Raw genomic sequence first — 19,472 nt, 5'->3', positions numbered from 1 at the left:
TAACTGGATATTGAAATGGTCAGTAGACTCAGGAGTTTATTATATGAATTCGGTTAAGCTTAAATACTTAACTTACATATCAGGAATTTTATTTTTTATGAAAAGCTCTAAGTGCATATATATAATCGGCAAGCGGGAACATATTTGTAAAGAAAATTTGTTTAACGTTAATCGTATTGTTCTAACATTTATCTACAACTTTTGTCTGTTTTCTTTCATATACAGTAGTTCCTTAAGCATTTACATTGAATATTAGCATTTATTTGTATCGATCTTTAAAGAAGACTTTTTTCATTCTCTTTAACTTTTACCAGATATAATGATTTTTGGTACACATGTACCTTGTTGAAATCAGAACTTAATACGAAATATAAATTTACCTTCCTTATTACCTAATATTTGTATAGACTTTCACCTTAACCATTTGATCGCTGTATGAATGCTTCTTTCAAAAAGGCCTTTTATTTGGGAGTTTTAAAGGTATTGATTTATAGTAAATACATTTTAACCAAATTTCATTATCATAGTGCATCAATTATGTTATTTACCAAATTTATTTTTGAAAGACAAGATTGGACAAATCATGTGTTAATGCCAATATAAGAGGATAATTATCCACCTTATACACTGTGAAAGCCGATACTGTTCTCGCATTGTCTCGCAATTACATCAAAATAACTTCACCTCCAAATTTGTTCAAATTTATCTTAAAAATTGGATTATATTTCTCACGTTGCTCATTCTTTTGCGTAAATTGCCATGTTCTTTTAAATGCGTAGACAAACTCCAAAACAAAAACTATTTTGGAACTTTATTGACATACTATAGAGGTGGTAAATTAAGTGAATACTTTGCTTCTACAGTGTTTATTTCCGACACAATATGGATTTACTGGAGGGATATCTATTACTAAAGGTTTGTTTTATTTTGTAGAATGTATGTATAATTTGTTATTATGTTACTTTTAAGTCTTTAAAATATTATACAAACTGTCTCACTATACGAGCATTTTTATGGCTTCATAAAAATTTGATTGTGTCAGCGCTAAATCTAGCATTTCAAGCTGAGTACTTTTAATAAATCGTATGCTAGCAGTTCTGCAACAAATTCAATAGCAGCTGAAATAATTAGATAATTTCCAATATCAAAAAATATCTCCTTGTCAATGATTATATGATTTATAACTTAAATAAACACTAACTTAAATATTCGATGTTTATCAAGTGTATGTACATACGTAAAACAACTTTATTGTTTTGTTTTGTTTTTAAATTGCTGATTTTAGGAAATCGACTTAAGTTAGGAGGTGATTTTGTTCTTTGAATATCGGCACAGGAATCCTTTTCAATCAAGAAACAGGGGTAAATAAAAATGATCTTAGTGTCACATTTTCGTTATTTGCTATATGTATATGCGTTAATTAAATTTTGGCTAATATAAACGATGGACACAAAGCTAAAAAAATAAAATAAATATATATCTTGTCATTTATGACGTTTATAAAGATTTTTGAAGTTTCTTCGACTATAAGTAAGATACTTTAACGGACCCCATAATTTTAACATTGCGGTCCTTCCTAAGCTCAAGCTTGTGGTATTCAGGGAAGTATATTTTCAGTAAGAGCTTATATGGAGGCGGGGGATGGTAGCCTATCGCGGACCGGAAGTGCGCTAGCAGGTACGCGATACGAGATTCTGGTTAGCTGTACGGGCCTCACGAATCCGGATACCTGCACAAAAAGCGACCCAATATGTGTGCTCTTCTACAAACACTTCGGACAGTGGCGCGAGGTGGGGCGGACGGAAGCCATCAAGAATACGCTAAACCCAAAGGTACATTTTTATGTACTGCACACGGTCAGTTTAACTTTGAGGATTTTATTTTAGCTTTTGCAAAATGTATAAGAATGAGACTTAGTCTAACATGCAAGATTGGGCTCGAACCCACGGCGTCATTTTCGTCAATCGGACGCCTTGCCACAAGACCACTCTTAGCCGACAACTTGTCTACCGGAGTACCCAGTGGAAATCCATGTGACTGTGTTAAGTTAATGGTTTCTTAGCTCGAAAAGTCTTGTTCCTTCGCGTATTCTAGTCCCCCTTTCAGCTTAAGAACAAACATATGAAACAGTGTTCCAACAAGAGTCATTGGGATAACTGTTAGTACTTGTTTCACAAATTAGTTTAAACGCTGTATATGACTTTGGTCATGCGGATAACCACAATTACTAAAACCCATTTGCAAGTTTTATATACCCTGGCCTAAATTAACAGATGACAATGCTATCCTAACATGTAACATATCTATAATTGCATACAATATATAAGCAAACTGATACCACACCAATAATTTGATACTATGGAATACTTATGAAATCTGTCAAAATAAAGTTATTACAGAGGTAGAAATTTTTAAATTAGGTTATTGAAGATATCAAATAACAATAAATAGACATAAGAAGCTGTCCATTTCCAAACCACTCTTTACTTCACATTCTAGTTTGTTGGATCCTTTGTTTTGGACTTCGACCCGAGCTTGCTGCAGAATTTCATGTTTTCTGTTTACGACATTGATCACAGGTAAACAAACTTTTACTTTTATTAACACAGTATTTCCTTTAGTCGTATATTTTTGTTTCATTCTTAACTTAAGGACATGACTCACATAACGTGAAATTGACACAGTCCTTTTCATATTAAGTATTATATTATTTATTTTTTCTATTTTTTATTTTGATTGTTCAATACTTGATGTACGTGTCGTTCTTTCAATTTATCGTGAATCAACGACTAACCAGTTTATTTATACTCGGCAAAACCAATATTGCAACATGGTATATGATTTATAAATATGTGTAGGTCGTCACGTCGTATTTTCTTTTCTTACATCGCATGAAAGGAGATTCTTAGCCAGTTTCTCTGCTACCATATCGAAATGAATGTATGTAAATGGCAACTTAAAAGTCCAATTTAGAGTAAGCGCTAATCGAATTATTGACGAAAAAATAAGGTCACGGTTATGAATAACAGGGCAGCATACATTGTATTCATGACGTTGAAGTAGGGTGTCAATGTTCGTCAATGCCATTTAGTACTCTGTACTCTGTCCGATAGGTAAATAGCCATATTGATAAAAATTGCGTGTGGATATTAAAGGTTCCTACGCTCAATAATTTGACTTTTACTTTAAACTCTGAATGATACGACGAAGTGCCAGTTGACAATGGTTAACCGTTGTACATTATGCTTGGATGGTTTTGCATGTTTTTGGCGTCAATGACTTACAGGAGGTTGTCTTTTTTAAGTTATTGGATGGAAATGGATATTGGATCATATATATGGCCATTTAAGCAAAACTGTATATTTCTTAAGCCGCCAATTAGGGTTAGATTGACTAGATCATTTTGTAACTTACAACACATTTCTACTCTACAGAACAAACACTGCAGAAATCATAAGTACATCACCCAAATGACTGACGTCTAATTGCACATAATACGGTTACACATTTACCAAAAATTGTAACAATTGTGACATATGAATATTCTTATTAAAGGCGTTTAAAGGCGTTGTCGCATTAGGTGTTCATGAATTTCAACAGAATAGGTGCGGGTCGGGTGTATTAATTTTACAACTTAATATTGTAGTTTTTAAAATTTCCCTCCCTGCCGATGTTAACATAAAATGATCTTGTATTGAATTCACATCAGCTTTCATCCCTTCATTAAATTCTATTATATACTATTATGTATTTAAGTTAAAATACGTTACATCTTTATATAAATAACTATATGTACGATGTACACTTGTATAAGTCGAATAAAATGTTCTGTTCTGTTCCTATAACTGTGGGGATAAAGATTCAATTATCCCTCCTTGCAGTGAATGACTGTGCGAAGGAAGGCTTTGCGCCCTAATGTAATAGGGTATGCTTAAATTATCTCCATTGACAGGTCCCCGGAACTACATCATCACGACTTTGTTGGCTCAGTGGAGCTGTCGTCCCTTGATCTTGTCGATCCGGAAGTGGATATCTGCACTCGCTGTAAAACACTCCGTATACCAGGTTTAACAATTTGATCCCATAAAATTGAAACATTTATGATATTTACGAGCGTATATATAATTGTGTATAGAATAGTTTCATTTAACTACAAGATTACCGCACATGAGTTACATATGATTTAATTAAGTACATTTCGAGTTCAACAATGTTCACGAATGTTAATACAGCCCATAAAAATACATTTGGGTTCTTTTGAGTGTGAAGCATTTATTGTGAGCATGAGAAGGACCAAATATTTAATATTCATTGCATGATTCACATTGACGACGAATGAAATGTGGATGAATGATAAGTCGGATAAAAGTCGACCATTTCTCGTTCTTTTTCAGGTAGCGGGCGAGGTCGCGGGCTTATCACCATTACGTCTGAGCGCATGCGCGAATGTCGTGATAAGGTGTCGCTCCATGTCGGTGCACACAAACTGAACAAGATAGGCAAGCTATTAGGCAAAAAGGTACTCTTGGACTTTCGTTTGTTTAATGTTGTGCCCTAACGTCTGTTTTTTATTTTCAAAATATGTTTTGAACTGCTCATTCTTTGAATAATAGAGAGGAAGACTAGTATGGTTCACCCATTTTTATCGTCCTGCAAGAATGTTGTTTGTTTCTCATTTATTTTTCGACATATATCATATTTACATAATACATCAAGAACATATATATATATGCTTAAACATTTCTATGTTGTGTAGAAAAGCATTTTTTATCGCACACACACACACACACACACGCACACGCGCGCACACACACACACACACACACACACACACACACATAAAGTGATGTCCCTTTTTATGTTTAAAATAGTACTTTATTTATATGAGGAAAAAGAAACAATGATGTGATATGCGTTGGTAAGGCTAGATGTGTCTTCCTACGTATATTAGTTGTTTAAAATATTGAGTACTTCCCATTCATTTCTGTGGGTTTCAAACTTATCATTGTTTAATGCTGTTTGCTCTTCTATTTTGATTCTTAATTTCAGATAACGCAAAAAATGCATCGAAAGATAATTGTCTGTCATTACATTTTTTTTGAGGTTATATAATTTTTCATTAAGATAATTAAAAAAATACAGAAATTACTGTACTTGCTTTTTTAGGGCTTCGTGTTTGTAAATTGTAACATTCATTGGCGTCAATGCAATAAAGTTGTTTAATTTGTTCCATAGTTGTGTGTTTTGAATTGCAAAATGTCTGCAATAATGTTCACCATGACGATACAAATGTGACGTCGGCTGCAAAAATGGACCATGTGAAAGTATTCACGTACACGTTAATAACGACATTGACGTATATAATATAACATTGAACTTCAGAAACTATAAAAACACATTTAAATTTACTATGACTGCTTGTTTGGGAGGTAATATGCCTTGCAAAATTGTAAATGTCAGTTTTGTCACCTCATAACTCATTTCCCATGATGACGTCACAAATTTCAAGCAATGCCCATCACTCTAGGTAATGTATTTAATATATGTTCCTTGATTTTGAAAGAAAAACAGGCGAGCGTTGGCTTTTTTGTATGTGTTATAGCCTGACGTGTACCTTGAGATATCCCGCAGTATCGGCAATGTGACGTTCCATCCCATCGTCCGCACGGAGACGGACAAGAGGACACAACATCCCAGGTTTCCTCTTTACCATAATTAGTCCGAAAATCGGTTGCATGTTGAGGCAATCTTAATTTTAATGTGGGTGAATTCTTAAATTATTGTTTATCAGATTAAAAAGAAAAGTACAAGTGAAAATGTGTTAGATGTTTTATAAACACCGTTCCAGAAAAACGGTACAGTGTAAGGTCGTTTATTGGCACATAATCATACATAATCATATAAAGATGAAATGCTTAATTATGGATACATAATAGGCTCTTTGAACACATTTATTTGTGTAAGTGAATTACTGGATAGTGTTCCACGACAGATGGCGTCCTTTCGAGATTGGTTTACAACGTTTGTGTAATGGAGATTGGGATCGCCAGCTCGAGCTTGCAGTCTGGCATCACAGGTAAGAAACAAAATATATTATCATTTTTGAAACAGTGGCGAATTTAATAAAGCAATAATTTGCATCGTTGATGAGCTATAAGACTAGGACGGTATCCAAATACTTCACACTATCAGAACTGCAATGCATTGTGCTTTGTGATGATCGCTCCTGTTTAAAAACTTCTGTATTTGATTACAAGGAAAAAAGGAATTCTCTACTGTTTGAATATCTATCTTATTTAAAAGGTTTGAAAAGTACAGCAAGAATATGTTTATTAAATTGTCTGAAGTATTTTTGCATAAACAAATATTGTCAAAGGACATTCGCATTTAAATATTCCATCAATTTTTCAGCAATACACTGATATAGTTTTCCTTAGTTCAATTAGATTAACTCCATTACACACACAAATATGAAATAAGGAATTTTATCAAAAGTTTATCATTTTAGGCCCCACCAGTTATTGTCGAAGTGACTTAAAGGGTATCTTTGCTTTAGGCTATTTAGTGATTTAGTTATGGAATATATCAGGACATACTTTCTAAATAGATAATGTCGGTCACATGTTAAACCTATCTTTGGATAAATCGGTTACATGAACGTTTTGCAAGATTCATGTCCAAGATGTAAAACCCTTACCCATTGTCGGGTAGAAAAAAAGTAAAATATAACATTGCTCTCCCCTGAACAATGCACACTGGTTTTCTTTTGCTATGTTTTCTTTACAATTTATTTCTATGAAGTTGTGATTTTCGAAGTGTCTCTATGTCGTGTTGGCTCTGTAAACTATAATAACCATCATTAGGCTTTTTCCCAAATAAAATAGAGATTTGTTCACGAGTGGTCATAGAAAAAAATATGTTTAGACCATGTTACAATTTTGCTCAAGAAAATAATAACAACACTGCTATGCTGTGAATCAATTTCAAGAGATATGTTTTTATATTTTAAATAAAGGTTGTAAAATATAGAAACGGTCACTGAGTTATCAGCACTTTAGGTATAAACTTTCTGGCCATTGTTTTGCATTTAGTTGGCTTACAGCAAAACAAAGAATAGAAAAGTATTGAACAGTGAGTTAATAGTTTTGTTTTAACATGTCTTTGCGTCTTCATCTGATTTTGTTTTAGTTCAAATTTAAACTACAATGAAATGATAACCAAAATAACCGATTTTGATATAGCTTATTATACAATGATGGCATTTTTGTCCTGTTGTTTCTTCATCAGTACATTTTTGTATTTTATCAAGACTTTTAAGATAAGATACTTTAATGTATCAGAATACCTTGAAGGACATTCTTACATGCGTAACGGTTAACTTTAGTTTGTAATGATGTTGTATGTTTAAGAGATTAAGATATGGCTTCGAGGTACCTTTGAGAGATAATATTCCCGGAAGGCCGATAATGGCATTATTTACTACCTTGGATAGCATCACTCAATGATATATTTATCAAAAATGTTAATATTTTATTTCATACTTGTATATTTTACGTTTATTTTCATGAGCTATATATGCTTAGGTTAACTAACCATATTGATGTGTTTTCTTATATTCTAGTCATCCATTTAGCACTTCCGGGAATGGATACTGGATGAAAAAATATTTGAATTACTATTGCGTTTTTTTATCATTTCAGTGGAACCGGTGATTATAAAATGCTGGGCCGACGGGTAGCAACGCTAAGAGACTTAAACTCTATACAACAGTAGGTTACTACTATGGACAATTATTATTATGCATGCATGTAACCGGATATGCCGCTTCTTTCTCGATCATGGGAGCAGTCTATGCAAAGACATTTTTCCACTCCCAGTACACGAAAGAAAAGCCTGAATACGCGGCTTGCACCAATTCGCTATTCTTCTTTAAAACAAAGATAAATTTCATGATCTCAATATCTGGGATGCGAACCTTGTACATTATATACGCGAGGCAGACATATTAAAAAATGTAGCTAACAATCGCAACTAGACATCCAAATAATTTATTATGAAATCGGCAGCAACATTTATAAACAAAATAGGTTTAATTATAAGCGAACGGATACATGACAGTCAATCTATCAACTTTAAGTTATTTCTCAACAAATGTAGTAAAGAAATATAATAGGCCGAACTAAACCTTAAGAATAGACAACATATTTTCAGTTTTGAAAATGAAGAAAAACAAAATTAGAACATATTTTCTCGCATTAACATCCATTGAACAGAAAATGCAATTGATTACGAAGGTTTCTCTGAAAGCTTAACAATTTCAATGTCTGTGCGACTCGAACTAAATGTAGAACCACACTGCCTGTTTCAAACGTCTTTACTCGTTCGTTACTACTTACAGACTCATGCATAAGCTACAAATTACCTGCATGCATAGGCGCCACATTAATAAGTAAAATGATAGCATAAATTTCAATGAAAAATATTGACACCAATTCGTATCTAAGCTAAACTTTTTCGTTTTTTTCGAACGACATACGTAGTGTCTGTGATAAGGAACGATATACGTCCAGTCACATATTTTGGAAATATGATCATGCGCAATCCTTTTTGAAAAGTATTGTTTCTAAATTTGATTTAATAAAACTAAATGTTGCATTGAAACAAAATGGCATGTTTGGAAAAGACGGAACTTGATTAACAGTAAAACGTTTCTACAGCCCTAACTTAATACTGCTTTACATTCGCAATCAATAGATCAAGTAAAATACTCATATATTAAAGGCATTAAAATCATTTTGCTTTATGAAAAGACATTTCTTTTCGAAGTTATACACAATCCTAAGCTTACTATATTTATAGAGGTTATGACTTGCGGTTGTGACCTATTTCATATCTTATCGTTCAATTTTTGTTTCGTATTTCAGATATGGCATACGGATATAGTTATAGAGTACTTTATATACAATGATTTAAAAATGTTTAATTGAAAAGAATTGATATATTTATCAAGCTTTTCTTCTTCGTTTTTGTAAGTATTCTGTACGGATCAACACGAATAAATACAAGAAGTCATTGGCTTCAAGAAACAACAGGGTTATTATCAATGTTTTTAACTTTAGGGAGGGCCATTACAAAGAGCTACCTCTTGCGCCGAAGAAAGAAGGAAAACTAACAGACAGTATTAAAATCACAAATAAAGGGTACCTGCGCTTCTTTCAAGTTAGGTAAGATAAGGTTAATATTATATGCCCTTAAATGATAATGAAAAGCCATTGATCTACCTTGATCAAAGGGAAACCCTTTTTGAAACACATTTTGTTTTATTGCCAGTGTCCACGAAATAAACGCATAGTTTAAAAAACTAAGTTGTAACAAAAATGTCACCATGCTTGTTAATGCATTTGTTTTTAATTTCACCAGTTAACTTCTTTTATATTTTGTCTTCATCCTCATTACAGGGTAGATTGTGACTACTCGTTATTGGATTATGTCACAGGAGGGATGAAACTAAACCTTAACGTCGCCATAGACTTTACGGTATGTAAGTGCCCGCTTCTGTCTACGACCAGAATGTTTATTCCTTAAATAAAGGCTAACACAATAATAGCATGGGAATCATATTGCTTTTATTTATATGCACATGGCCATACTATTGAAATTCATAAAAAGTTTGAAAGTTTTTTTTAAAGATAATGTTTTTAAAAGAGAACAAGTATATGCATGGACATGTATAATAATGCATGTATATATACATGCAGTGGATAAATTACTGTCCGACATAATTTCATTTATATCTCGTATGTATCACAATGTGCCATTGTTTTAGTATGTGCAATGATTCGTAACATTTCAAATATCGTTCTTTACAGCCAGTTTAATTTAAATAAATATATTTCATGTTTCCATGTCCCTGTCCCTGTGACATTCTTGTTAACGTAGAAGATGAAAATATTTTTTTTCTGTTTTAGGCATCGAACGGATCACCTGAACAGACGAGGAGTCTTCACGACGTCTCTGAAAATAAGGTTTTAAGGATTATTTAATGTCTTATTAAAATTGTATTATATTGACAAGAAAAATGAATTTAAGAACCAAGTTTAAAAATAAAGTCATGAAAATTGAAGTAGAAATTTCAAACACTATTTTGAAACTTCCAAATTCAAATGAAGTTTTAAGCAATGCTTTACCTTCCTGATATATATGTTTCCAAAGCATAATGTTAATTGCGTTTCGCAACAACTCCATAGTGTAAAACTACTTTTTTCCCAATAGAAAACACCTTACATGGAAGTTATAGAGGCGTTAGGAGGAGTTATTTGCCGTTATTGCACAGAAGAGAAAATTGGTATGCTTGGATTTGGCGCCAAGATGAAAAAGTCGTCTGTTATTAATCACTGTTTTCCACTTTCGAACGATTGGAACAGGCTTCACGAATATGGAATTGAGGTAAATATATTTGTCAAGTGTGACAAAATATAGTTTATTTATGATCACGCATACAACGAGCGACCTCAATCTGAAAGAAACACACCACATCTTCAGTTTATTTTATGCATTTGTTTGTGTATTGGTATTTCAATTTCTCAGAATTCCATATTTTGCATAGCCTATCGCTACCCGGCTTCTCGTGGGACGCCCCTATCGATCAGTTTTAATAGACGATGAGGTACACAGTCATTCGTACGCGGCATCGTAAATCGTTTCTTTTCAACTATCGCAGTATCAAGAATTTATTTATCGTTTTTGCTACTCTTTGGATATTTATTATTATTTTAATTAATTTTTCTAAATACCCCTTTTTCAGAACACCTCTTTGATATCCAGTTATCCGTGCGACGTTTGATCGCATATAACTTGGACTGTCATTCCAATGTCGGAGTGTTGAGAAATAGGTCTACATTTATTTATCTTTAAATCTTATGTTTTTGCATGCGTTTCAGTTATTAAACATTCATTCCCATTCCGAAAAATAATAGATCTTTCCATCACGCAGTTTATACTTTACTTCATCTTAATATGTAGACATAATGAACAACTCAACCAACATATCTGTTTGGCCGATAGCGTGCACAAATGCTAGAACAAAATTTCAAAGTTAGAATTTAAGTCTTTAAATAATACCTAAAAATTAAGGTAAAAATGTATAGAACAAATACAGTTTTTAATTAAAAATGCCTTCTTTTAAATGCAGAAAATGATAAACAGTTAAAATGCGCCTATTGAGCAATTTACTTCAACTTTTAAATATTCAAGCGTTTTGATACTGACAGACTACTTTCAACTGAATCTTTAATGTACATGTCCTTAGCTACACAGTTTTCCACCGAAGGTGACGTTTCAAACATCCGTTGTCAATACTATTACAAGCTGTTGTCGAAGCTCCAACAGCTCTCAGAGAATGCAAACCTATATTTATATCAGGATCTAATATCTTGAACATTTCTATCACATCCTCTCTAACTCTTGTATAACTTATATGCTTATCTTTTGAAATCATTTTACAGCTCTTTTTGGATCGGTTAATTGGCTTGAATAAAAAGGAATCAGACTTTGTGCTCAAATCTTCCAAATGCATGTACTTTTCCAACATTGAAACCGGACATGCAAATGACATGCCTCTGCTTACTAATTCTTTATTGCCATTTCTGTATAGATAAGTTTTACTTTTTGGAATGAAAAACCCCCCCAAAAAACCTACCAATCAAAGTTAAATCCTTGCATTCTATATTACTTAATTTATTGAACCTTAAAAATCCAGGAAAAGTTAAGGTTGTCATGCACACATTTCTCATTTATATAATTTGATTTGATTTTAACTCGGGAGTTGAAAATATCAACTTCATAAAACACCTTTACTATCAATTTTAGTTACTTTCTTTTGATCAAAACGGAGAAAATAAGAAAATAATGATACGAGTAAATACTAAACTTAAAAACAACATATGGGGAATTATTTATACGCATGCTTGCGTAGGAATTACGTCATCGCCGATCAAAACTGTGCACTGAGGGTGCTCACGGGTAGGTATGTAACAAAGGGGTACATAAACAATTTAAATATACAGCTATGCATAACCAAAGATCACGATCGAAACATTTAAAAATAAAAATTAGCACAGAGTTCAGATCGTTAAGGACGCGATGAAACAACTACGTATAGAACCAAAGGTGTCGACACAGTTAGCGGTCAAAATAACAACACATAGATAAAGATTATTGTGTACACAATAAAATCCGATCAACAACAAAGAATAAAAGATAATAAAGCTTTAGATAAATATGAGTCAGGCAAATCAAATAACTTGCAAATGATATCAACATATATATTGTTCAGCGGCATTTTGAAAATCAATAAATGTAGTCCATATTGTGGATTATGCTTAAAAAGGTGGGTTTTTCTAAACCACATGCAGGAGACAACTGGGTTTTAGCCAAACCGCATAATCGAATTTCGAGTCACCAATTTAAAAAAATAAATATTATCATTAGAACATTTTAGAGACACATAAAGCCTTATTTGACCCCAGTGTCTTCTTTGCTGGAATTACTATTAGCAATCCGAAATTACAACACTGTGTCAACTGCTTTTTCACTGTTTTATTATAAACATGCGCAATTGCTCATACGAACAAATTATTTTGAATGTTAATGCAATGAAAATATATTGACTACAAGCTTTTAAAGCATCTTATCATCAAAGTTTGATATTGCTCAAATGTACACTCCAATTTTGCCTCGTGAAGATTGGTGTGCCTTAAAATACTGCATTAAATTATCTTGCTGATGACCAGAGAGTGTTTAACAATGAACATATCTACAAAACAAACCTATCATTTGAAGTTTGAAACACAAATGTACCATTTTATATGCACGTTTCAGGCATTGTTTGGGTCACAAAACTGCTTTACAAACTATAATGATTTAATATATTGTCACGAAAATAACCTAGTTTGTGTTTATACGCCTAATACACGACTGTTTCATAAGTGTGAAGAAAGCTACAAACACAGATATCTGAGTATTGATATATTGAGAACTGAAGCAAAAACTTTAGTTTTCAAGAGGAGTTATTTCCCTTGGCGGACTCGGTGACTCTAATGTGAAGAGGAAAATCTTACACAAAAAACGTTTTGGCTCAACTCATATATATCAACTATAAAGCAGCATTAGTTTACTTTAATCAGGAAATGAAAAGAATATACATCTTCTCAATAACAAAACATAAAATTTTGGCTCAGTACATCTATCCAAGCAATAAGACGACACTGCTTTGTAATTAAAAAAAGATACATTGACTACAGATAATTGAAGCATTTTATAATTAAAGTTAATGCGCCTGAAATGAGCCCGTTTCCATCCGAATGTAGAATGTTTTGCTTAGACATGCACAACCATTTTATATCCTCATGTTGCAAACACTGTGTACATTCGTACAACACCCAAACTCAAATCCGTATAAGTCCGATATGTCGATCAGTAAAGTTTCAAATGTATAACTGTATAGAATACAATGTATGTCATATGAGTCGATTTTGTACAGCACCGAAATTGATAACTTTATAAAGTCTAATATATGTCCTACGTTTTGTTTGGTAAATCACCTAAATTCGGTTTAGATGATAATGAACGAGGGTTGATCCAAAATTACGATATTCTCGTATATCCGTTGGATTGTCGTTAAAGAGTCAAATTCATTACTTATATACTTCAACTGAGTCAAATGCATGTCTTGTCGATCGTTTGGTCCATGACATAGTTGTTTGGAGTACAACCTCATGAGTCCAACCACTTTGAAATGTAATTTCTTTATACATAAATCCAATTTTTATATTTAATATAATGACAATCAATGAATTAGTGTCTGATATAGTTTTATTTTGCAAAAGATGCAGAGCACTCATACTCTACATGTGTATGAAAGAAACACATGTATTTGTTTTGCTAAATATAAAACTGAACATACATTACAATTTTGAATGTGTCTTTTCTCAAGCCCGTGTTTGCACTGTGACAGTTCCTAAGAAGAGGATCTATCAAAGTTGAAATTATTTAAAAAAAAAAAAACGGATGTTTTTTTAAAGAATAACTTTGTCGAGATTTTAAAACTGTCATACGTAAGTGGATATTTTGCAGAATGTGTATTAGTGAGGGGCATTTCAGTCAAATTATTGAGGGAAATGACGTCCCCGAATAAGGACTAAATGTGACATACACTGTCAAGCAAAATTACTGACTCATGCTTATAACTTACCTTAAATTAATACCATTTAATAAATGTTTCATTTTAATTACAATAGAAAGCCATCAGCCGATACAAGAAAGCTGTGAAGCATATACGAATGTCGGGTCCAACTCGTCTGAAGCCAGTGATCTCCTTTGCTGAGTCTCTGGCGGTGCGTGAGCCCGCACAGGACAACCAGGTCTACCATGTCCTCCTTGTCATTACGGTAGGCTCGAGAGAGTTTGTCATATTCTTGTAATTATCTTATGTTTATGTCAATATGTATGATTTGAATTTAAAACACATCTGTTGAAACAAATTACTGTTGTTAAAACATATGTTGTTGTTTGTTTATTTTTCGAATGTTTCATTTGAGAGTGCTGCTACTACAAAACAATATTCTATATAAAAACAAAATTAGTAAAAATTAACGCTGATTCCTTAAACATTCAGCCCACCAGACTTAAGGCAGAATATAAAATATTTGGTTGAATTTGGCATAGCACTAAAAGTCTCGCCTACAAATTGAACGCAATTCACCCTCTCACTTTCTTTAAACGTTACATCTCTTGAAGTTCTTGATGCGGTGGAGTTAGTGCAAAAAATAAATCAGTGACTGTCTTAAACGACTCCCCCAAAATGTTCTTTTACCTTAGGATGGCATTTTGAACGACATAGATGACGTCCTTGAACGTCTAAACTCCATCAGTCACTTGCCCTTAACGGTTGTGTTTGCCGGGGTCGGTCCAGCAGACTTTACGCTCATGGTTAGTAGAACATAGCTCCGTAGGTTTACAACGTACTAAACCAATATGATAAACATTACGAAGTGTAATGCTGAATAAGAAATCAACAATGGGTTTTTTGAGTTAAGTTTAATGGCAATATTTCAGTTTAATTCATTGGAAAATTGGCAGTAGGTATATATAAAAGAGCTGTGTCATTCGTTATCCAGAAAGAAGAAACAAAACATTAGGTCTTATTAAAATGCTTAACGGCTTGTTAATGTTGAATTTAATGCTACCCCACTCGTTGGTACAGGAAATTTTAATTATAGATAAATGTTTGTTAGATTGAAGTTACTTTCATTTCCGAATGACTAGTATATTAAAATGTCAATCAAATCTTAATACCTGTATTTCACCTTTATATTTTGATCAGGAAGGCTTCAGTCAAGATAGCATAGGTTTTGTTGGCATAAAAGACAGAATGATGTCACTCAACCGCAAGCATACACATTTCATATCTTTCTCACGGGAGAACGGACAAACCATTGATCTCGACCGACTGGTATGTATATGCTAATATTACATTTTGCGCAATCAATTATTGTGAGAGGTCTTTTTATCCATATGAGGGTAAATTTAAATAACTAATTACAATATTCTATGTTTTATTTATACAATTTTAGGCCCGTGAAACACTAGCAGTTATTTCATCGCAGATTACAGAATACATGCGGCGGAAGGATATTATACCAAACAAGCCAAGTTTAACCAGTTTACCAAGATCAAATTCTAGTGCTTCGTTAATAAATACAAGCCAGAGCGAGGGTAGAGGACTTAGTAGAAGGTCGGCTTCTAGAACCAGCCTAATAAGTCGGAACTCTATGAGTTACGCCACGGATCCCAAATGCCCTACCTGTGGCTCGGTGCTTGACAATAGTTGTTCGTAAGTTTCTATATAATCACCTGCAGTTGTTATACTATACATGTAACTATGCTGACACAGGTATGGAATAATATGCCTTTTAAAGTGGTATTAATACGTATAAATGTCTAATGTATATTTATCTTTACTCCTATTGGTAATGCTATAAATTTAACAATATTTCCGTATGTTTTGCTAAACATTTATTTTTTTGATTTTGTATACATGCATATCCATGTTTAATGCAAAAAATCAAGATAGCGCTAGTCTTACATATACTGCATGTTATGATTGTATTTTTTCGCTGGATGGCATATGTTATAAATACTAATATTGTATTGTATTGTAACATTAAAGTACAATAAAAACTATAAAAACAGTTCAGCAACTAGTCACTATGTAATAAAATATACAAATGATAGCGTACATTGATTTTTGATAGTTATTTTGGATATTATGTTATTATTATAAGTTTTCACGAGAGCTTTTATTATAAATAATGTTTTTAAGGAAAAAGTGATAAAATTATGTCTAATGATTATAGTTAAGTTTTGATTTATTACTTTCCTTAAATGTATCATAGCATAATAAAAGCGTCATTATGGTGTCTTTCAAAATGTTATCCATGCAAACATAATATAATGGTTAATAAATATAAATTAGACATAGAAATAATCTCGGATCATAATATCGTAAATGCACAAACACATTACTTGCATTTTAGTGATGGATGGCTGACCTTTAAGTGTGTACTTGACAGCTTTAAGAGCACGTAATACAAATAAATGTAATAATAGGGCGTTTACTTCCCCGATCATGTCTTAAGTGGTTATTGCTTCTATTGTTTGAAATGCAATAACTGACGACATAATTGTTTTTTTATTGAAACCGGCTTGTTTCTTTGTATTGTAGACTTTTTTGTTTCAAAAACGTATTTCCTTATAATATTCAAGTTAAAATTAATAGTCATACATAACACCTGATTAGTATCCTGTCAATAATATTTAACAAAGAAATTATTTCATTCTGAACTTAATACATAAACGTATTAAGAGAGTAAACCAAAAACAGTACTCATATCTTTTAAAATGCAGGAGTTCTAAAGTAAAGATTTAATCCTTAATTTAAGATTCGAAACATTTACTTCCGACTTTTGTTCAGTTGTTGAGTTTTTTGTTTGACTCTGACATTTGCTTGAGAAAAAGTGCATTGAAATCAATTCAAAGATATTCCCCTTTATCCATATTTTGGCAAAGAGGCTCTTTTAGGTTTGACAAATATCAGCTGTTATAACCCCTGTAAAGGCATACATAATCAAGAAAAAAACTAATAAACGAGAACGAACTGCAAAGACGAATCATAGTTTACACCAAAAACAATAAATTCACTGTAATTTACAAACAGAACATAGAAATTTACAAACAAAGCATAGAAATGTATTCATAAATTCGAAGAATTTACTTTCTTATCCTTTCCTTAATTGTGTTGACATAATGTACAAAAACAATTAGCATATGAACAGATAAGTACAACATTGAGGAAAAGAAAAGAGCCCCATTATCAAATAATAACTTTCCTAGTGACTGTGGATTCGGCATGTGAACTTATATAGTCATACTCTCCTGCATTTGTTCCAAGCTGTACGTTATTACATGTATATACTTTAGCCTTGTTTAGTTGCAGTTTTTCTTTCCCACTGGTGGGAAGTCAGTTTCCTTATTCTCTTTCGGGCATATGGTATTGCCTTTCTCAGCAGGATGATATGTATTGCTTGGCTTATTCAATATAATGTCTTCACTTACGGAGTAATTGTTTTGTCTCCGTGTAGGACCATCGGTGGTAGTTGCATAGTCATAGATGCCAGTACTGACATGTTTCTGCTCGAAAGTTTCGGGTTTCACATGTTGTATACATACATCTGCCGATTGTGGGTGCGTTTCACATAGTAGAATCTAACAGAGAAGCTTCTCGCCAATATAAGCAACAACGCCAATGGAATAAGTATTGCGACAAGCATGCTTGTATCGTTTTTCTGATTTTGTTCCGTTCGCTCTCTTGAAATACTCAAATACGGACATCGAAATCTGTGAACACTTTGACGTCGGTCAGGTTCAAGAATTATTGCACATCCACGTTTGCAAGTCAATGTTTAATTGTCAAATAAAAGCTTGGCATTGTCTACAATTACGAATGTTCTCATGCTGTTCAAATAGAAACTTTCAAAAAGAGTCAAATACCTATCAATGCCTTGGTAAATTATTGGTGGCATTTTCGCTGAATATGATGAGCATGTCCGGTAAATATCGTCTTTGAACATAGTTCTGCTAAGAATGCAAAAATTTCGTCCAATGGAAGGGAACATGTCTCCATAATTCAAACAATTCCGCTGTACTGCTTCGAAACAATGCTTTTTATCACTAATACATAATCCTTGGTGTTTTCGGACCATTTTGCGGCGTCATAAATACTCGATATTTTTCGGATTTCGGAGGACTGATGTTATACATGAATATGTTTGCCTCTCAACAGTTATATAAATTAGTTCATATACATATGGAACAGTAGCACTATTCAAGTTTGATTCGTTACGGCAGTTTGTACTTGTGCACGAGCCTTGATCTGTGAAACAATAGCACTCTTCATTCAGTATCCCTATATAATTTATCTTCGATTTTTGTCTTGAACAAACATTGGTGCATTCGTAAAGCATGTTAGTATTGTTCAAGCTTTCTTTGTGTAAATGTGTCTTAGCACAGCCACGCTCTGTTATGTGTCCATAGTGATCCGTCATCATCAAGCACAAACATGGCAATTGATATTGGTTTAAGTAGTATTGTTTTAGATAGATATTACAAGATAAAGAATACAAACATTAAGCATAATCATACAGGTACAAATGAAAACGCAAACTAAAATACATGGAAAATGCATAATTATGGTCGAAATGTATTGACAGAATTGAGTAAAAGGCTTATAGCTGATACAATGTCTCGTTTTTGTCGTTCTAGCATGCTATAGAATGTGATACGGTTGGTATTAAGTACGTGTATGTAAGTGTTTAGTAATAACAATATTGGATAGTATACATTATTTTAAATAGCATTGCAATTTGTAATGAGTTATGCATTTGCGTAAACAACAGAGAATATATGTGTAACGGGGTATGTAATGAAGTAAAAAGATGAGTAAAACTGCTTTGGGAAGTAGAGGATGTCATGTCAATAAGTGGATGGTAGAAGTTAGGTCTGTTCAAATTATGTTAATGATAAGTTAACATCTCTTGGTCTGCTTGAATCTCAGTAAAGTGGGCAGAGAAAGAAAATGTGGTATGTGCCTTCAATTTCCCGCAATGGCAACATGGACTATCTACAATCATTTTAGAGAACACGTGCTCGTTAAGAATGATTTCATTTCCTAGTCAGCATGTAGATGTATCCACAATGCTTTACAATCGTTTAGTTCTAAATTGTTCGCTAGACTAGAGTTGTGTTATTTGCAATCCTTTAATAGAGACGTTTTCATTACAATATTGCTTACCAATATTATTACGCCAAGTCAAATTAATATAGGTCACTTAACAATGAAACTAGACAATAAGGCA

At 32.9% G+C, this 19,472-nt stretch overlaps 1 protein-coding gene across 1 annotated transcript; it reads left to right on the top strand.

Moving 5' to 3' along the window:
* The first annotated feature begins 863 nt into the window (after window positions 1–863).
* Window positions 864–16,314, top strand: LOC128239373 (copine-8-like). Its single transcript, XM_052955997.1, has 17 exons — window positions 864–915; window positions 1,286–1,361; window positions 1,618–1,832; window positions 2,500–2,579; window positions 3,953–4,065; window positions 4,395–4,519; window positions 5,603–5,697; window positions 5,993–6,076; window positions 7,701–7,769; window positions 9,120–9,224; window positions 9,459–9,537; window positions 9,969–10,025; window positions 10,273–10,446; window positions 14,298–14,447; window positions 14,878–14,988; window positions 15,383–15,511; window positions 15,633–16,314. Exons 3-17 carry the CDS (start codon window positions 1,629–1,631, stop codon window positions 15,894–15,896), a joined length of 1,839 nt encoding a protein of 612 aa, XP_052811957.1. The 5' UTR covers window positions 864–915; window positions 1,286–1,361; window positions 1,618–1,628; the 3' UTR covers window positions 15,897–16,314.
* The last annotated feature ends 3,158 nt before the right edge of the window (window positions 16,315–19,472 follow it).

This window comes from Mya arenaria, chromosome 6 (genome assembly GCF_026914265.1).
Source record: "Mya arenaria isolate MELC-2E11 chromosome 6, ASM2691426v1".
Taxonomy (NCBI): Eukaryota; Metazoa; Mollusca; class Bivalvia; order Myida; family Myidae; genus Mya; species Mya arenaria.
This window is presented reverse-complemented; position numbering and strand designations above follow the sequence as displayed.

Coding starts and splice junctions, on each gene's coding strand:
- LOC128239373 (XM_052955997.1), top strand. CDS start 1,629: ATGGAGGCGGGGGATGGTAGCCTATCGCGGACCGGAAGTGCGCTAGCA. Junction 1,833..2,499: donor AGAATACGCTAAACCCAAAG/GTACATTTTTAT, acceptor TTCACATTCTAG/TTTGTTGGATCCTTTGTTTT. Junction 10,026..10,272: donor ACGACGTCTCTGAAAATAAG/GTTTTAAGGATT, acceptor TTTTCCCAATAG/AAAACACCTTACATGGAAGT.